We start from the raw sequence: 18,750 nt of genomic DNA, 5'->3' as shown, positions 1-18,750 counted from the left end.
AAGAAAAGGTTACAGGAAAAAATCCAACTGAAAAGGGCAGTTTGAAAGAAGAACATGAGAATTGGAAGTGTGGTGCGACCTTGTTAAGCAATACAGAAATTGGCAGAATGCTGTCATTGTCATCAGGGGCCTCATGTATAACGCTGTGCGTAGAACTCTCACGATAACATGGCGTAAACACAAAAGTGGGAATGTGCGTACACACAGAAAATCCAGATGCAGGAATCTGTACATACGCAAACTTCCACATTCTTCCACTACATAAATCCCGATCAGCGTGAAAAGTAACGTACGTGCATGCGCCTTCTGTCCCGCCCCAACTCCTCCCAGAATTACGCCTCTTTGAATATGCAAATCAATATAAATAGCCTTCTGTGAAAAGACAATGGGAAAAGCACAAGGGAAAATAAGAATTTCAGCGAATACCAAGTGGAGGCAAAGGAAAAACGTACTATTTGTTGGTTTAAACAGTGGTATAATCAACAAAAGGAAGTTGATCGAGTGACAGAGTGTTGGAGAAACTCGAAAGCTCAAGTTCACAAAGTCGCACAGTGCCCGAAATAAAAAAAGAAGTCACATATCAAAATCCCCGTGAAAAGGTGAGTAGTACCCCACCATCTGAATGTCATATGAAAGCTTATTAGGGTACAGACAAAAAAAATAGGCACACAGTGGGGAAAAAAGCATGAAATGTCAACTTTAATCTCGAAATTTCCACCTTAATCACGTAGTTTATTTTGTCAATAAAGTAAAACATCATAAATTTCATCTTAAAATCGTTTACTAGTTTCTCAAATCCCATTGTAACTAAAGTAGCACGTTAAATGCTTTGTTCTGTATTTGATCTTCTATGTGCTCTGTGTGTGTGAATCACTACCGGCTTCTTAAACGGGCTTTCTCTTTCTCCGACAGGACACATAATCCATTACATTCGTGATATTACAGCTCTCTGAATAATTAAAATACTGAGATGTATACGTGATATCTTTTTCATGATGATAGGAATGAAAGCATGTTATTAAACATGGGAACACGGTGGCGCAGTGCTTGTTCATGTCTCACGCAAGAGGCTTGCTGCACCGTATGTGACCTTCAATGAAATAATTTATTACAGAAGTATTGTCTCTTTCAAACGTACTAATCTCCAATTCCTGTCCTTACTTTTCTTTCTCCAAATACCCAATCGCCACACAATCAGCTCTGTAATAGATGTGAAGCCATTTGTAAGCTTAGAATGCCAATTCTTCAAAACTTTTAAGGAACATTGAAATATCTTCGTAGTACGTGTTTAATTATTCTATCCGTCTATCCTTTTAGTGTCGCGTCAGCACCAGCAAGAATGTAACGCAATGCAGGAACAATCCCTGAACTAGCTAGCGCTGCGGCACCGTGTCCTCACGTTTAATTATTAACAATACAGATTATTTAAATGAAGTTAGTTTTATCTGTATAATGTAATCAACATATTTTGCTGCATTTCATCTTAAAAAATGATATCGTCTTCATATGTAAATACACGCTTTATAAAGTGGGGCAGGTTGTGCAATATTATAACTGTATCCCAAGTTTACAGTGAGGTAATTGTACTTATACGTACAAACAGTTCTACAAGGAGCATTTGATGGACTGATTGAGTGCGTTTAGAAAAGGTTTCATCCCAAGAACTATAAACCGCGATTTCCGTACTGGGAAGTCTCTAAAGTGTTTTGGCGTGGCTCAGGCAGCGTCTGCTTCATGCTGTGTACCGATATTTCTCTTTTCGATCAGCTGCTGCTGCGATTCCCCACTCAGATACAGTGATAAAAATACTCCGAGTGGTGAAGTGAGAGTAATATGGAAAAAGATGATCTGCTGTGGCAACCCTTACCGGGAGCAGCTGAAAGAAGAAGATGCAGTGAGAGTTACAATGCTAAAGCAGTTATGGTACAGTGGACCTCGGTTCACGAACGTCTCGGTACACGTACAACTCAGTTTACGACCAAAAAGTTCGCCAAACTTTTGCCTCGGTTCATGACCACACACTCGGTATACGAACAAGCCAGGTTCCCTTTCGGTTTGTACATGTTCAGTCTCTCCCTGTGCAGCGAACAAGAGAGAGTGAGAGAGAGCGCGACACACACACAGGCAGCGGGAGAGACAGACCCACACACAGGCGCTCCAGGCTCAGAGAGTCGCACGCACATACACACAGGCACGGGAGAGGCGCACACACACAGGAGCGCTAGAGAGACACACACATGGGCGCTCCAGCCTCGCAAAAGAGAGACACACACGCACACACACACAGGCGAGAGAGAGACAGAGAGAGCGAGCGAAGGACGCATAAGGTAGAGAAGGCTTGTTTTTGTTTTCAGTTCTGTTTACAGCGATCGGTTCGTAGCCTGCATTGTTGCAATGTTACTTTTCTTGGTGGTTTATTACATTATGGATTTTTCAAATGTTCATTTTTTCCCCTGTGCTTAAAACTCATTAAAAAAAAAAGCACTATAGCGCGAAATATTGCAGTGTTAGTTTTCTCTGTTGTTCAAGGTCTTCTCAGTGTTATTCAATGTTTTTACATTTAGTTTACCATTACGCTGTGCATTCTATGGTATAATGAACTATATTTGTGCTTAAAAACTAAAATATATATTATATATATATATATATATACACATACACACACACAGTTCATACGGTCTGGAACGGATTAATTGTATTTACATACAATCCTATGGGAGAAATTGCTTCGGTTCACGACCAACTTGGTTTACGACCAGAGTTTTGGAACGAATTATGGGCGTGAACCGAGGTTCCACTGTATTTGGAATACTATGGCTATTCCCTGGCCCATTATATTGCTACAGGTTAATTACAATCAGATGCATTACACTAATAAACAATATGCAGTTAGTTTCAGTGTATGTATAAAGCCACGTCAGGAATGTGGGTCTAAGAAAGAAAGGGTGACCACACAGGAACAGTAGCACTGCTTTGACGCTGGGTGCCGCCAGTCTGCAAAACCAAGCGGAGAAATTGCATGCGCCAAGGTATGAGGTACCGTGGAAATGTGCGTGGCTTTACGCCAAGTTTAGGTTTTATACATCGTGATTTGAACGTGGAAACGTTTGTACGCAACATTTCTGTGCGTACACACCGTTTAGACATGAGGCTCCAACAAATCCTGAAGTTTGGGGTGCCAATATTTTTGGAATCTGCATTTTTATGAAAATGGGTTACAAAAGGTAAACATTCCAAAAAACTATTGTCAATAACCGCATGATGCTTACCTATTTAAGCCCAGCATATCACTCATTACATGTGTGGTTGTTTTTATATATTAACTTTTAGTTTCATTTTCATAAAGGGTGCCAATAATTCTGGAATTGACTATATGTAAGGAGATTGAAAAAACAGTTGAACTTTTGGCAAAACACAGTACACTACAAAGTCACATCATCTGTGAAGAGTGGTGGAGGGAGCTTCATTGTATGCAGGAACTTTGCTATCTTAGGGAACATAGAATTCCATGGATTACAGAATTCTACAGGAAAATATCCAAGCAGCTGTCTGCTATTTGAAACTCAAAAATGTACCACACAACATGACAAGGACTGGGGTGTCTTAAACAGGAAGAATGGGCAATGTCAAATTTTCTAACCTCAGTTGTAATGAAATCCAGTGGCATAAGCTGAAGGCAGCTATCCATACCATGCAAGACATCCCTGAAACAGTACTGTAAAAACGACTTCTTTTAAAAAGGTGTGTGCAGGTCGCATATGCAAGATGATCTGAGTTTAGTGCTGCTACTGGAAGTTCCACCACATAATAAATCTCAAGTGGTCACCTGAATATTCACAGTAAAGGCAGGAAAAGTAACCATTTGTTCTAGAAAGACAAACTGATGTAGAGTGGCAGTAACTTAATCAGATGTCTACTGAGACTCAAGTGAAGTTCAGATAACACTCCAGGAGCCACTGAATACAGCCACAATATCCCGACTCTTTCTCATAGCTCTACATCAGAAGTATTTTGCAGCAGGTCTTTTTATTTAGTATATCAAAAATAACATTTTTCACAATAGATTGGTATTTGTAATTTTCAAGAACGTTTATTGTTTTGAACAATGTCTTAGTATAAAAGTCAAAATCTGTCCAAATTTTGAAAGAAAATTAGCCACAATGCAAGTGGCATCCTTGGCACTTCTAGAATGAGGTAACAGCAATTAGAAATAAAAACTAATACAAATGTATAAAGCAATGGCTGCAGAAGTAAGTCCAAGATGATGTTTTACTATTCTTAATATAAACGGAATACAAATTTAAAATCAAATATGAACCACAAATGGTAGAGATGTGCTGTCTAGTTAAGCATTTTAAGGTTTTGTTTTTGGAAAAATTGACCAAACACTACAAGAAATGTACAATTCTTCAATCTAAATATTAGTAAACTCACGCCGAGGTTATTCCCTAGGTAGAGTCTAAAATTACTTTCCGAATTTTCACAAACATTTTTGAAGTTCCTAAAAGTGTGGTGGGTTAAGTCCTTAAAAGTCACAGAAACTTGCAAGAATGCCATTTAAAAATGGTTACTACAGTTTAGAAAGAACAGGACACGCGAGTTTATAGCAGATCAGCCATCAAGAGGAACTCCCTCTGTCCTGCCTAATAAATCTGTAAATAAATACTGTTTGAACAATTCAATTCAGTGCCTGAGCCGTGTCACGTTATTTCAGCACTTTCATTGGGTCTGCGTAGGCTGGCACAAGTTTTTGAGCAGAAACCCCACTCCATTACTCAATTGTTACCAAGGATGTCTAATAAGGATAGGAGAACTGATGGGTACACAAACAAACATTCAAAATGGTATCGAGCACATGCTTGTCCAATATGTGTGCTCTGCCAATCATTCATAAGGCCACAAAATCCATTTATATATTCTAAGTACTTTTGACATGTTAAAAACAATATTCTCTACAATCTGGACAACAGGCCTACTAAAGACATATTCGAGGCTCAAGTTTAAAATGTGGCAATGTGAAGCTCATTTTTAGAGCACCTATAGCATCATTGATTACCGGTGAGTGAGCCACTGTAGGATTTGTATCCCATCTAGCATTTCATCAGCTCTTTTTTCAGTTCAAGCACAAAGAGTATCTGCATTTAATTTGATTTTCATTCTTAAAAAGGAAAAAAAGAACCCTATAAGCTTGGATGACTGCACATCTCTGCAGAAAGGTGAAACATTCAGACTACAAGTGAATATATGTGCATCTTTACCTTTCACCATGATACTCACAAACCAAAAATGAATTAATGTTCTACTTCTTTTATATAAAAAAAGGTTACCTGCATTTTACAAATTTGTGTTTAATAGGTTTATATTAATAGTGACTTGCTTTCCTCTTCAAAAATATATAAAACAAAACAAACAAGAAGCAAAATCTTGAGCAAAACAAAAAATTCTTAAGTCCTTTAATCTTCATCCGAGTCAGAATCGTAGCCTTTTCCTCGAATGGTCTTCTTGTCCAGCTTGGTGAATTTTGTTCCGGGCTTTGTTCCCTGGCTTGGAGGTTCCATCAAATTACCACTAAAGGTACCAGGAGAGAAGGATAAAGATGGACTATTATCAAAACCAAACTCATCATTAACTGCCATTTAATATATGTACAGTACATATCATTACCTGGAATATGCTAATCTACACAATGCATCATGGAGTACCAGGTCCAAATCTTAATAGGCAATCCACTCTCAGCTAAATCACCTCGTCAAGAGGGACACAAGACTTTGAAAAAAGTAATAGTAATGTACAAAGGTGATCGAGCAAAATTCAAACGTCTCAGTGATAAGATCATGAAGCAGATTCTTTCTTTCTTTGCACAAACAAGGCAGACCAAGCCATTTATTTTCATTTTACAGAATGGACACTTGGAGAATTACATGACAGTATGAGGAACACTATTTGACATCTTACTTGAACACTGCTGCATTCCCTCTCCAAGCTCATTATTGTAAAGTCACAGAGGAAGATGCTTCTGGGACAAATGAAACTACATAGAACCTGTTCCCATGGCGTAACATTCAGGTGCATTTGAGGGCTGTGTTGGCACTGCTGCCCTCAATAGACTAAGTTCAGTAGGTAGGTTCTAGAACTACCCTTTCTCTCTCATCTTCGCAGTACAATAAAAAATAAAAAAAAGTATAACATATAAAGATAAATAACATTAGAACTTGTAAAGTAGACCTGTGTACAATGTGCAAGTCAGTAGTGCAAAAGCCAATTACAGTAAAAAATGAGAAGGTGCATTATAGAGTAGCTTCTGAGATGTACAAAAAGACAGACAGCAGCAGATGTAATATTGAGTCTTTATATAATACCAGCTGAGGAAGGGTACTTGGTAGATAGTGACTCTTGCTACGGTCCAGGGGCAGGGGGCAAGGTAGTGGACAGAGTTCAGCATCCCGACAGCTTGGTGGATGAAGCTGTTAAGTCTTGTGGAGCAGGCCTGGAGGCTCCGGTACCTTTTCCCTGAGGGGAGGAGTCTAAAAAAGGGAGTGTAAGGGGTGAGAGGAGTCACCAGCAATGCTGATGGCTCTACGGGTGAGACGGGTATGGAAAATGTCCTTGAGGGAGGGCAGTGGGGCACCAATGATCTTACTGGCCGCATCCACTATGCGTTGCAGGGACTTCCTACAGGAGGCAGTGCAGCTTCCTTACCACACAGAGATGCAGCTGGTGAGGATGCTCTCGATTGTGACCCGGTAGAAAGCACATGATGGAGGGTGGAACTTGTGCTCTCCTCAGTTTGTGTAGGATGTAGAGGCAGGTTTGAGCTTTCTTGGCCAGTGATGTGGTGTTATATAACCAGGAGAGGTCCTCGGAGATGTACGTCCCCAGGAACTTGGTGCTACTCACCCTTTCCACAGCTGCACCGTCGATGGTCAGTTGGGGGTGATGTGAATGACCGCTCCTGAAATCGACCACAATCTCTTTGGTCTTTTCCACATTCAGGAAGAGATTGTTGTCTTTACACCACTGGACCAGTTGGCTCACCTTGTTCCTGTAGTTGGCTTCATCATTGTTGGTGATGAGGCCAACCACGGTTGTATTGTCTGCAAACTTGACAATGTGATTGGAACTGTAGATAGGTACACAGTCATGGGTCTGCAGGTTAAAGAGCAACGGGCTAAGCACACACCCTTGTGGGACCCCTGTGCTCAACGTGATGGCCTTAGAGACGTTATTGCCAACCCACACATTTTGTGGCCTCCCTGTAAGAAAGTCCAACACCCAGTTGCAGAGAGAGGTCTTGAGTCCCAAATAGCTGAGTTTTTGTATTAACTTCTGGGGAATGATCGTGTTGAATGCTGAGCTAAAATCTAACAACAACATTCACACATAGGAGTTCTTTAAGTCCAGATGGATGAGGGCTGGATAGAGAGCAGCAGAAATGGCATCCTCTATGGACTTGTTTGACCTGTATGCAAACTGAAATGGGTCATGGGAAGAATGGACTTAATGCTCTGCATAACCAGCTGCTCAAAGCATTTCATGATGGTGGAAGTCAGTGCTAAGGGCTGATAGTCATTATAGCTAGGTAGGAGGGGCTTCTTAGGGACAGGAATGGTTGCGACTTTAAAACACGTGAGAACAGCAGCTTGGTCCAGGGAGATGTTGGAAGATGTCAGCAAGGACATCCTTGAGCTCCTCAGCACAATCCTTCAAAGCACGTTCAGGTATGTTGTCTGGTTCAACTGTCCTGTGTGGGTTGATCCTAGAGAGGGTTCTCTTCACGCTGGCTGGGGCCAGACATATGGCCTGCTCGCCCAGTGGGGAATGGTTTTCTGTGCCGGTGTGCTCTTTTGTGTCTCGAACTGGCCAAAGAAGTCATTTAGGCAGTTAAGCAGTGTGATGTCACCTTCACAGGTCTGTGTTGGGGGTTTTTAATTAGTGAGGGTTTGGAAACCACGCCACAGAGACTGCGAGTCTCTGGTGTTGCTAAAGTGCCCAGATATTTTCTTGCTGTACTGCTTTTTTGCTTCCCTGATGCCACGTGACAGATTGACTCTAGCTGTTGCTAGTCCTGCAGTATCACTGGCCCTAAAGGCTGCGTCACGGATCCTCAGAAGCCTGTGGACCTCTCCTGTCAGCCATGGCTGCTGGTTAGCACGAATAGTGATATTTTTGTAATGGGTGACATCATCAGTACATTTTGTAATGTATGCTGTAACCACCTCAGTGTACTCCTCAATGTCTGTGTGGTCATTGTAAGTGGCTGCATGTTTGAAAATGTCCCAGTCTGTACTGCTAAAGCAGTCCCTCAAAGCACTGGAGGCACCCTCTGGCTACGGATGTATCTGCTTTTGTGTTGGTGTCATGGTTTTTAACTCTGGGTCTGTATGCAGGTCTCAGCATGATGGTGATGTGATCAAAGAGACCTAGGTGGGGGAGGTCTTGTAGGCTCCCTTGCAGGTTGCATACACCAAATCCAGTGAGTTGTCTCCTCTTGTAGGAAAGTCCACATGTTGGTGTAATTTGGGCAATAAAACTTTTAAATCTGCGTAGTTGAAGTCTCCTGCTGTGATGAGGAATCCATCCGGGTGCACTGTTTGTTGTTCACTAATGGCCTGGTAGAGTTCATTGAGTGCCTCCCTCCTATCGCTGGTTTTGCGGTTGGAGGGATGTATACAGCGACAAGCAGAATCGATGCACTCTCTCTCGGTAGGTAGAAGTGTCAGAACTTAATAATAATAAACTCCGCCAGTGGAGAACAGTGTCTATGCACAACGATAGTATTTCTGTACCAAGCGTCGCTAATGTAAGCACACACTCCCCCGCCGCGAGTCTTGCCTCCTTCCATAAAGACTTGGTTGGCTTGATAACATGTTAGCCCAGCTAGCTGGATAGCAGAGTCTGGGATGTTGTCATTATGCCAGATTCAATAAAAATAAAAACACAGCAGTTCCTCACGTCATCCCACGCAGATCTCAGAAGCTGAATGTGATCTGTTTTATTGTCTAGTGAACATACATTGGCCAGAACGAGAGATGGTATCACAGGTCTGTACGGTCTAGCAGCTAGCCTAGCCCGGATGCCTCCATGCTTACCCTGCTTCCATTTTTTCTCACACCGCTTCCGGCGCCTAATCTCTGGGTAAGATATAGCAAGCAAGTCTGGTGATGTAATAGTCCGGCAGAAAAGTCCCAGGCCCCGAAGCGTCTCTGTAACTCTCTGGTCCAAGATGTGATGTTTGGTTTTGTGTCTTACAAGGCAGTGGTGACGATATCTTGTGATCAACGTTGTTGGTTGACTATGCTTGAACTCACTCAAACATAACAAACATTCACTAAAACCAAACTCATGTGATGATGTTTCTTTTGTCAAAGCAATGTTTGCAGCACTGAAAAACGTTTAGATGGGCAGCCTGTTAAAACCAGGACATTTTAATATTTTGCAGTTATCAGGACACAGAATATGAACTCGGGTCATTTCCGGTTACTGGGACATTTGGTTACCCAAGTAAATTACAGTGTCAGTGAATAGTCAAGACTCAGGGTACTTCATTCATATCTAGATATTGTTTTGTTTTCCTTGCTTGTACTTTATACTTTTACAGTTGCAAAGATCGGTTAATTTACAGTGGTTTTCAACCTTTGACATGTGGACTGTTCTTAGTTCAAGAATCTCATGTTTGACCAGGGGGTTATCTGTGATGTTTCGAGCAGCTCAGCTATTTAATATTCAATCAGAGAGTGGGTTTTTGTCTAGCTCAGGGGCTGGCAAAGTCAGTCCAGGAGGGCCGCCGTGGCTGCAGGTTTTTGATCTAACCCAGTTGCTTAATTAGAAAACAATCCTTGCCAATAATTCAATTTCATGGCAGAGTTAAAGCACTAGCAAGCCATGTCAGGTCATTCTCATATCCTAGACTTTTTTTCCTTTCTAAGGATATCATCCAAACGATTTGAAATCTAAAATGGATGAGTAATTCTCAGTCCTTCACTTTTTTCTCTTCACTTTCCTTCCAAGTATTTAATTAAATCCAAATAGTGCACACGGATGTCAATGGAAACACACTAAATGGAGAACTGCTGTTTTCTTTTGTCATTTGCATCTTATGGCTAATAAGGAGCAATAAAAACTGAGAATACATGTGTTTAACACTAAAATAAGCAATAAGGGTTCAAAATCTTAACAAGCGAGACAATTAAAATGAAGCAGAAGTGTTACCTGAGCAATAAGTGCTTATTAGGCCACTGGGTTGGAACAAAAAACCTGCAGCCACCACGGCCCTCCAGGAACGACTTTGCCCACCCCTGCTCTAGCTCACTTAATTAACAACAGATAGGACAGCAGGTTATTTCAGACTGGCAGTAGGCAATAATGGCATTAATATACTTGCCATATCTGCCTTTTCGCGGAATGGCTCCAGTCCATGGGAAACAGTGGATTCAAATATTATTGGAGAGCAAAATGGTGGTGCACGGATTCTATTCCATTTGCACTGAAGCTGCTAAAAAGTCATCATAAAGCAGACACAACCTGCTCATGGAAAGGTTTCAATGTGCTCATAGCTGGACTTTCAGATGTCTGATTGATCACTCAGCCAGCGATAGTGAGTAACTTTCTACCTGTGCATACAGTCTGCCTGTGTTTCATTAACTAGTATAGGGGATCAGATTGCTGTCATTAGTGGCTATCAGAGGTGAAAAAGAGGAAAAAGATACACCAACTTGTATATTTTGTATCTGCTGACAAGATAAAATTGAAACAGTAAACTAATTTGTAGTTTTAAATCGCCAAAAATGCTTCTCCATTTTAAGATTGAAAAGGTTTGGATAATCTGCAAATTTGTCTAAGGTAGAATTGGAAATTTAATAACTTTGTACAACATACACTGTTCACGATATCCAAATGAAAAATGCACTATCCTTGCAAATTTCCATAAAGAAATATTGCGCCACAATTTAACAAAATTGGTCCACTGGTAACCAAGTTGTTTTAGGTGGACTATAGCAATAGGTGTATTATATGAACATGTACCTAAAAAATGAAATTAAAAAAGTATTATCATCTGGTACAATTAAGGACTGCAGTTCTCTCTGCTGTGTTAATACACATTAACAGCAATCATCACCTCAACTACTGCATACAACAAACTAACACCATCAACACTTAGTGATATAGTGGATACTATAAGATTATATACTGAATATACAAATGCAACACTTTCTCATGGCTGGCACTAAAATGACAATCCTGACCAAAAAAAAAATCTAAATAACATTTTTTAAGTTCATGTCACATGACAAGGATCTAACTGGGTTTGTGTTTAGATGATAGAAACAGTTATAACAAAATTTAAACTCAATTTTTTGAAGCTTAATATCAGAGTCCCAGTATTTTTTTTTTAAAAAGGTAATGAAATGGTTAAATTAATTCATTACACTCACCTGTAGTTAATGATACCGGAGCATCCCAGACGCCATTCTAAAACATCAGTAGTAAATTCATCAGTGTTTCCTAGATCAGTGAAACCAACTATATAATCTTTTGTCTTTCCATCTTTCACAAGGGCCAAAGTGGGAATTACTTTGATACGTAATCTCTCTGCAAGGAAAGGAGCCTTTTCAACATTCAGTTTAATGAACTTTGTTTCAAGGTGTTTTTTTGCCAATATTGCTAAATGTTTGTCAATGATTTTGCATCTGTAGAGAAAATGGGAAAAAAAAATAAAAAAAAACAACAACAAGACATTGGTGAATTCTAGTATGGAAAAAAAAAATCCCCAATAACCTCATTAAAGAACATTTTAGTAGAACGAGAACATTAGTATAAAATTGTTTTATCTAAGGACATACTGTTGCATTGTATCACTTTACCTTCAAGTGCTGTATATCCATATTACTAACCGAGAATGGTAAACCGGATGGCATGGACCCAGGTACACGACGGTGGACGCAGGAGACGTACTGCGCAGGCGCCGACAGCTCACCTAACGGAAATACGAAATAAAGCAACGAGCACAGACAATACGGAACCCTAACCGTCCACAGTACACCATAGTCAAACCCGACATACCCCGAGATGGTACATAAGCCCCAGAGCGCCTACAACGCGCGTCCAACACACTGCAGGCAGACCCCCGAGATGGTACAGAAGCCCCATAGATAAAATATGAAATAAAGCAACGAGCACAGGCAATACAGAACCCTAACCGTCCACACTACACAGCATAGTCAAACGCGACATAGTACGGAAGGTGCGTGCGCCTACAACGCGCGTTTAACACACCGCAGGCACACACCCCAGAGATCCGGACTCCACAGCATATGTGAAACATCACATTACAGTAATACAATAATATGAGTACTCACAGACAAACGCAAGAGACCTCGGCGTCCTGCCCCACAGTCAAATCTCACAAAGTATGGAGTCCCGAGACGTCCTTAAACCACAGCATGGTCAAACCCACCACGCCTCACGGCTCAAAAGCAAAGGAGCTCAACTGACGTAAATAAGCGCCTACAACACATCACGGCTCAAAAACAAAGGATCTCAACTAACGTAAATAAGAAATGAGGCAACGCGCCCATAGGTGACGACACAGACACACAAAAAAGAGGATCCAGCCCCCCGCCCCAGAGTGAAACGTGAAAAGAGCAGATAAGAGATTATGAAAGCAGTGGAATTCCAAAGTCTCCAACCAACGATGGCGCGATACACATGCAGAGAAAGGTACAGAATACGAAAGCAGTAAAATCCAAAAGTATTGTAGCGTCCCAGCCAGGTTGAGGGCTGTTTAGATTTAAGTGACTGTTAGGTCCGATGGAGGGAGGGCGGAGTACAGCACGGAAGACTGATAGCGGGGTATTGATTGATGCGGTATGGGGGAGCGTTGGAGAGGGTGCTAGAAAGTTGTGTTTGGGGTTAGGAAGTCTGCGATTGTTCAAGTAAGACTTTTGTGACACTTTATCATGTCATTCGCTACAGTATCAAAGAAAAGATAGAAAAGATTGCATTACCGCAAACAAATGGTGATTAATCATCAGAGCCAGGTGTAATTGAAAAAACTAGCAGGACAAATCAGGGTCAGAAATAAAAGGCAAAGAGTAAACAACAAAGTCTTTTCGCATTTGCATCATTCAATGCACAAAACAGCGATTTACACAATAATGGACCATACGCTATGAGAATCTGTGGTCCCGGAACAGTTAAAGCAACAACAAGTTAAATCTCAAAGAATACACAATTCGGTCAGGTGTATATTGATGATCACGGAGAAGCGATGCAAATTTTAACAGGCAAAAAAGAAAGGTTATGTATATATTCCGCAAATAACATTACACACCAGAGGAGATCGTGATATGCCATTCATATTAAAATGTTTACAGTTTACCGTCAGAATAGCATTTGCTATGACAATCGATAAATGACTGGGACAAACATTACAAAAAGTCAGAGTATTTATTAGAGAAACAGAAACAATATTCACTTACGGGCATTGTCACAATGTGTCTCCAAACAAAATTGTTTTTAATGAAGCTTTAAAGTAAACGTGCAAATAATGAAATTGAAACAATTCCAAAGAAAAAAAAATGTACATTGTATATCAGATTAACCAAACACGGGGGTTGGCGAGCGAAGTGAGCAGGGGGTGAAGTATAATTCATAATAAGTAACAACTGAAAACAACTTCCTATACTTTATATAAGACATTATATCCTCTTTAAATGCCTCTTTTTAAGCTTTGAGAAAAAAAAAACAAAAAAAAAAAACATAAAATTAATAGATCATTTGTGGATTTCACAAGGGTTTATTTCATTAAAAATGAACAATCAGAACCATAATTTATATATGACGTTAAAACCAAAGACTGGCCTAAAACATATAGAATGTAAGAGCATGCAGACACAGTAGTAGCTGCCAGCTAAGAGACTCTTGCAATGAAAAGTGCATTGCAAAAAAACCTGAAACTAACACTGCATGTATAAAAAAAAAAATAAAAATAAAAAATTCTTTCGAGCTTTTCTTTTTGAATAGGCATGCTGAATAATCATGCTTTGTACAAACAGCTTTTCGATATGTTTGGAACAAGCTCTAGTCAGATTTCTTTTTTTTTCCCTTTGCATTTCAAAATAAGCACTTTAGGAGCATAACCACATTTGATCCAATGTAATCAACTAATAAGGGAGAGGGATGATCTGAACAACATTCCTACATTTTGTAAAATCCAATGTTAACTGTACACCACTCTAATGTAAAATTTAAGTTGAAATTCTGCATATTTTATATCAGGTTTACATACAGTAATGCAGCAAAAAGTTCAAGTATAATTTAGCTAGACATCAGAATAATGATAATGGTATATGAGGCAACAAACAGAAGTTCCTTCATCAAATTAATTCTTGCACATACACCACTAGAACAAAGTTAAACCTGAGAAAGTATTAACTCAAGTTAAATATTTGTAATCATTAACGTTTAATCAACTGTGCAATTCTCCATTTAAATGCTAGTATCTGTTTAAACGATACAATTGGGGGAAAAAAGCTGCTACTATAAAACATTTGAAACTATTCACCTTGTTTTTAGTAAATTTAGTTATTATTTTTTTTTAAGTTTACCTGAATGTAGACTCCCTGTGGAAGTGGCAAACGACACTTTTGCTATCCTTCACTTCTTGAAAGAAATCCTTTTCACTTGGGATCTCTCGATATTCCCCATGACCTTTGGAAAGCCATTCCTGTAATTAAGACAAATTATACGATGATTTCTGACAAGCAAATACTTGCAAATATTGTACATACTGTATCTATAACCTGCTATGAATACTTTTTCTGTGTATGTATATTTTGTAAGCAGTGCATTATTGTCAGCTATTTAAAGGAGACATACAAGTAAGAATTTCTACAATGAACACAAAGTTAAGACCTCTTATAACATTAAAAGATAACAGAAAATTAATTAATGCTTTTGTTTTCAGTCAACTAGATCAGGGTTTTTCATATCTTAAGCAAGCAAGCTATTATTTCCCACTTCCAATGTTTTTTACAACCATCCACAAGCTACAAAATTACGATGCTATGTTATGAAGTTACAAATTTTTATACAACATTTTTACTGAATGAAACCAGAATTTATGTTTTAGATGGGTAAGAATTATTTTTTCTTTTACTTTTTTTTGGTTTTGTTTTGTTTTAAAGTTCTGGTTATCTGAACAATTGTTTACTAATAAGCACACAAGAGGGCAGCACTGAAGTAGTTGCTCCTTTCAGTGTCATACTAGGGGGCTTCGCTCGCCAACCCCTGGCGTTGGGTATCCTGAAATACATTGATGTATGTATGAGATAGATCGGAGTGTAAAGGTGTAAATGACGCACATAGGAAGTAAAGAACCCATAGCATGGCACATTACAAAGATTTATTGGAATATGTCTTCATGAACAACATTTGTAGTAAAGATGGTGTGTTGTCCTTGAATGAGTTTGACTCCATTAGTTCTCCGTTGTTTACCGTTAGTAATATGAATAATTGCACTTACTGTTAATACGGAGCGTTTTCTGTGGTTGTACTGTTAATAATGCATCACTGTATTGTGATTCACTTATGCTGTATAGTTTGGACGTGTGAGGATGACGTACGTTCAATACAGAGCGTTCGTTTATTCTTATTACGCGTTGTAGGCGCCTTCGGCTTTCGTACTAACTCGCGCCTTCCGTACTATTATGCTGTGAATGGTGGACCTTTGTGGACTCCGTACTTTTTCCCATTTCACTCTGGAGCGGGGGGCTGAATCCTCTTTTTTGTGTGGCTATGTAGTTACCTATGGGCACGTTGCTTCATTTCTTATTTAAGTTAGTTGAGCTCCTTTGTTTTTGAGCCGTGACGCGTTGTAGGCGCTTATTTACGTTAGTTGAGCTAATATTATACCTCCGGTGCCGTGTGTGTGTTTCATGTGGTAGTCGTTGTAGGCGCATGCGCCCTCCATACTATCTCAGGTTTGACTATGCTGTGTTTTGTGGACGTTTGGGGACGCCGTACTCTCTCCAGTTTGATTGTGGAGCGGGACGCCGAAGCCTGTTGTGTTTGTTTTGTCTGTGAGCACTCATATTATTGTATTACTGTAATGTGATTCACACATGCTGTGGAGTCCATATCTCTGGGGCGTCTGTAACATCTCGGGGGGTCTGCCTGCGGTGTGTTAGATGCGCGTTGTAGGCGCACGCACCTTTCGTCTGTGAGTACTCATATTATTGTATTACTGTAATGTGATTCACATATGCTGTGGAGTCCGTATCTCTGGGGTCTGCCTGCGGTGTGTTAGACGCACGTTGTAGGCGCACGCACCTTCCGTACTATGTCGGGTTTGACTATGCTGTGTAGTGTGGGCGGTTAGGGTTCCGTATTGTCTGTGCTCAGTTGAGCTCCTTCATTATTGAGCTGTCTCTCCTTCGTTCTCGGTGGATCAGACTTCACTCGCTGTCGGCGCCTGCGCACTATGTCTCCTGCGTCCATGGGCATGCCATGTACCTGCGTCCATATCCGGTTTATCATTCTCGGTTAGTAATATGGATGTGTAGGTATTTGGTCTGCTCAAAGCTAATGGTCTATATTCAGATACAATTGAGATAGTAAACTCTACAGAGAAAAAAAAAAAGACGGCATTTAAAAATACAGATATATTAATTTCCTCTCAATGTAAAATCTATCCTATTGCATTTTTCAAAATGCAAAATAAAAGGAAAAACAAGTCAGCTAATGAAACAATGAGATTAATTTAAGGCTAACAATTAGGTGACTGATGGAGAAACTAACTGAACAAAAACCTGCAGCCAAAGTGGGCTCCGAGAATTGAATGCTGAGAATTGCTTGACTAGTTACTGTAATTCACACCAAAATCAAATCCTCTAGAACAAAGCCTAAAAACAATAAGGAACTACTTCCATACATTAATATTTGGTAGAATGCCCAGTTGGGACTTGACATGAAACTACTTATAAATACAGTGCACATGCACATAATGAACATGCTCAGGCAAAATATTGCAAAGTTCCCTTTATGTAAATATCTGCTACACACATACTAAAAATTTACAGAATGTAAATGTTTGTATCCCCAAACTAACAAATGCAAAATAATTTAAAGCCATGGCAAAAAATGACTGGAAATAAGTGCATCTAAAAATAATTCAACAATTAAAAATTTTTGTAAAATAAATTAATTTTTAAAAATTCAAGTCTTAAAACTCATAAAAGATTTAGAAAAATCTCTGCTTATACAGGAGGCTATTTTCATACAATGCTAGCCTCAAACATACAGTTAGTTGTATAAAATTCAGACCAAGACAAGACAACCTTAATGTGTAGTTGTGCCGGCGTTTTTAATAAATATTATTACTAACAATCCAGAATAAAATAATTTCCTAATCCTAACAGCAATGTGTGCAAATGATAAAACAGTCCTTGGGGTAGATGTGTAGCCTACTAATTTAGTGGATGATGATGAGTTGCGAGCCTAGAAAAGACACTCTGACCCTATTATGCAGAAAACAGCACAATGCACACAAAACATGATGATTTCAGGCGGGTGGTTGAATAGCTAATGTAGAATTTGGTTAATTATTGGTAAAAATGAACAACTTCAGTATTGGCATGAGCAAAACACCTGTTTCTGTTGCTGTGCTTTCTTCAAAGCGGCTAACCTCCTCTCGTGTAGCCTTTCGAGCTCCTCCTCATCAATCTGCTCCAGCTTTTCGATTTCGGCATCCAGCTGCTCCTCCATAATTTTTGCACTTTGGAGTAACTGGGTCTCCAGGACCTTTGTTATGAGGTCTACTGACTGATTCGCCGCCATATTTTCTGTATTGTGTGTAGCAGGCTTCAGAAAATCCTGACAGTGTAGAAAAAATATTGGGAGAAAAAGACAAACATATCATTCACCACTTTTGCAAGCTGTTCAGTTGAGCAAGACAAAACGAATAACCTTAAAGCGTGAAAGGTGCAATTAAAAACAGGGACAAGTACAGTATAAGGAGCTATAAATTTACACGGCAAAAGCAGGCAAATAACAGTTTTAAAAAGCAATATTATTTTGAACCTATAATCCGGAAAAAAATTACTTCAAAATTACGATTAATGTAACCTCCAACGAAAATGAAGAACTCTCTATTCAAGAAAAAGTGGGCCCAGGAAAAATAAAAAAAAAAACATGTTACGAACAAATTCCGTAGCTACCCCATGTTATGCGATATTCTATATTTAAAAATTATACTTGAAACCATTCACCATTACCAGGAGCATCTCAACAACAAAAAAATTGAGAATGCAACGAGGGCGCGGCAGGCCAAAGCATTGAGCAGCAAAACCTTGGCATGCCTCAAGAGTGAGTTTACTCGCATCATACAAAAAAAAACAACAATACGTACTCTGAATTATTTTCTGACAAGACTGACAAAACAACATAAAACAAACCTGCAACGTATTCTCTTCCTGATGGCTTTACTCTCCAAATTAAAACTGCCAGGCTATTTTTCTTCACAAAAGAGCGTTACCCATACGTCACCAAGGTTACATACAACTCCTCCCCTCGTTGTCTCGCGAGAGTAACCGTCAACCGGAAGTATTACAGCGGATAGTACTAAACTACTCGCATTGTCAAGGAGTTCTTCTGAAAATTATAAGCATGAATACAGTACTTCCATGTGTTTTTATTTTTGATGCGTTTCACTCATTTACAGCAATTTTATTTCCTATTGACTGACAGAAATCT

The 18,750-nt window shown here is 39.6% G+C and overlaps 1 protein-coding gene across 2 annotated transcripts; it reads right to left on the bottom strand.

Moving 5' to 3' along the window:
* Positions 1–4,064: 4,064 nt before the first annotated feature.
* On the bottom strand, positions 4,065–18,566 carry txndc9 (thioredoxin domain containing 9). Of its 2 annotated transcripts, none has more exons than XM_028800623.2 (5): positions 18,453–18,566; positions 17,647–17,871; positions 14,607–14,725; positions 11,433–11,687; positions 4,065–5,568 (listed from the first exon to the last, which is right to left on the bottom strand). In XM_028800623.2, exons 2-5 carry the CDS (start codon positions 17,833–17,835, stop codon positions 5,454–5,456), a joined length of 678 nt encoding a protein of 225 aa, XP_028656456.1. In that variant the 5' UTR covers positions 17,836–17,871; positions 18,453–18,566; the 3' UTR covers positions 4,065–5,453. The 2 variants fall into 2 exon arrangements, with proteins under 2 accessions (XP_028656456.1, XP_051783115.1); XM_051927155.1 differs by having other exon boundaries at positions 17,647–17,859; positions 18,442–18,539.
* Between the last annotated feature and the right edge of the window lie 184 nt (positions 18,567–18,750).

This window comes from Erpetoichthys calabaricus, chromosome 4 (genome assembly GCF_900747795.2).
Source record: "Erpetoichthys calabaricus chromosome 4, fErpCal1.3, whole genome shotgun sequence".
NCBI lineage: Eukaryota > Metazoa > Chordata > Cladistia > Polypteriformes > Polypteridae > Erpetoichthys > Erpetoichthys calabaricus.
This window is presented reverse-complemented; position numbering and strand designations above follow the sequence as displayed.